Genomic DNA, 2,071 nt, shown 5'->3' on the forward strand with positions numbered 1-2,071 from the left:
AAACCTACCAAAGGCACTTCCTTTCTTCCATACATGTTCTATTTTAACAAACGAGAGATTCTATTGTAAGCGAAGGCACATCCTTATATTTAGTTCTCTTAATATACGTATTCATTGTCTATCTCGACACATGCGTTCATAGCAAAAAGAAATTTTCAATGTGATTGATACACAGAATGATACACCTCGTGTCATAGTACAAATGATTGGATATGTGTGCTAAAAAGTTAATAATTTAAAAAATAAAATTTTCTACCACCTTCTATTAAAACACGTGGTATATCACTTGTTTTTCCATCACAATAAAAATTTCTCCACATGAGGAGTTTCCTAAGTAAGAACGATACCATACACAAGATATTATTTCTGGTTGTACCGTGCAGCAACATAATTAATGAAACTACAAACAGAAATCAAAACCAAACTTCAACACCACTTGTGCATAAAGTGATATTCTTTGATTGCATCCAAAAAAAAAAAAAAAAAAAAAAGAGGACAAATTCTAACATTCAAATTAGGTTCTCACAACCTGTTCTATTTAATAAAAAAAACACCCAGATCACAGAGAGCTTCGAATAAGGATTTCAAACCATCAGGTGTCCAAAATATTCACAATTCTTAATTAAAAGTAACTAATTAATTAAAACGGAAAACAAACTTAAGTTAATTAGTTATTCTGTATCACTTACTCATACGGCACTGATAAAATTACCATAAGCACCCAAACAAAGAGCAGCCTTCACATCCAGCCTCCACGCAAACCCACCCCCCTCCATCCTCCACACGTCACACGGCAGCGTCAACGAGCACCAATCCCCTGCCGAAGTCCCACCAACACACCCACTGTACTGAACCCTCACCCTGCACGTGAACGCCGCCGTATAACTACTCATCACTCCCACCGCCCTCGCTGCTTTCTCCTTCATCACCAGCCACACCATCATCTCCCCCTCCCTTTGCCCTACCATGCTCCGGTAGGCCCCATTCGTCCACACCACCTTCCCCATCCAGTTGGAAATTAACCCTGGACACGTGTCCCTCTCCAGGTTCATCCTCCTCTCTCCATCCGTACACCCTAGCCCCTCCGCTTCCACCCACGTGTCCTTCACGCAGTCCACCGTGATGCACGACTTCCCCATCGCCGCCGCCGCCACCATTTTGCCGCTACGACTTGTCGGAGAAGTCGTAGAGGTACCATTATTATTCTCGAAACTCATCCACGTAGTGGATGAGTAACTCGAGTGACTAGAGTAGGAGTTCCTTTCTCTCTCCACAGAAGACTCCTTCGGCTCCGGAGTCTCCGGCAACAGAGGCAAGGTCACAACCATCTTTTCCTCCTCCGCCTTCAACGGTCTCTTTCTCTTATTATTATTTTTGTTATTAGGGTAAACTACCGCTCTGCGTTTTGACTTCACACACCGAGATCTCTTCCCTCTCCCCCTCCCACTCTTAACATACACGTCACCCCTCTCCGCCGTTGATCCTCCATCATTGACCGGCCTCGGCGCGATCGGTCTGAACTTTAACATGATCCTGTCCGCCTTCGACATGTCATATTCTCCTCCGCCACCATATCCGTAACTCGCTATGCAACAGCCTCCTCTCCCGTCCATCTCTCTTTCTCTCTCTCTTCTCTTTGTCTCTCTAAAACTCCAGCGTCTCTTTTACTTTCAGGATTTTCTTGCACTCAAATGCTGATAGCTGAAGAATGGAGGTGATATGATTTATAAATTATAACGGCGACGAGGTTGACACGTATGGATGAAAACAGGTGTGTCAATAGTTACCCTAACAGCGCGGGCGGGTGATTGGTTGAGCTGAGACGTGGCGTTAGGGTGCGGCGGGGCTGCGTAAGAGATTTTTCAATACAGGTACTGTCTTATGTGTTATTACACCAATAGAAAGAATTTAAAAAAACTTCTCTATAATGGTATAATAACATGTGACATACCCTCATATGTTCTCATACTAAAAAACTTTGACCACTTGAACGACAAATAGAGTAATACTAAAGGAGACTAATTTTTTAAATCAAATTTGTAAACCATGTTATATGTAGCCAATAGGATTT

At 42.7% G+C, this 2,071-nt stretch overlaps 1 protein-coding gene across 1 annotated transcript; it reads right to left on the reverse strand.

Annotated features, from left to right (window-relative positions):
• Positions 1 to 413: 413 nt before the first annotated feature.
• Positions 414 to 1,856, reverse strand: LOC103929131. The gene has a single exon (XM_009338280.2). The coding sequence runs from the start codon at positions 1,611 to 1,613 to the stop codon at positions 690 to 692; it is 924 nt and encodes a 307-aa protein (XP_009336555.2). The 5' UTR covers positions 1,614 to 1,856; the 3' UTR covers positions 414 to 689.
• Between the last annotated feature and the right edge of the window lie 215 nt (positions 1,857 to 2,071).

This window comes from the organism of the source record quoted next, unplaced genomic scaffold (genome assembly GCF_019419815.1).
Source record: "Pyrus x bretschneideri cultivar Hongxiangsu unplaced genomic scaffold, Pyrus_bretschneideri_v1 Contig3, whole genome shotgun sequence".
NCBI classification, from domain to species: domain Eukaryota; kingdom Viridiplantae; phylum Streptophyta; class Magnoliopsida; order Rosales; family Rosaceae; genus Pyrus; species Pyrus x bretschneideri.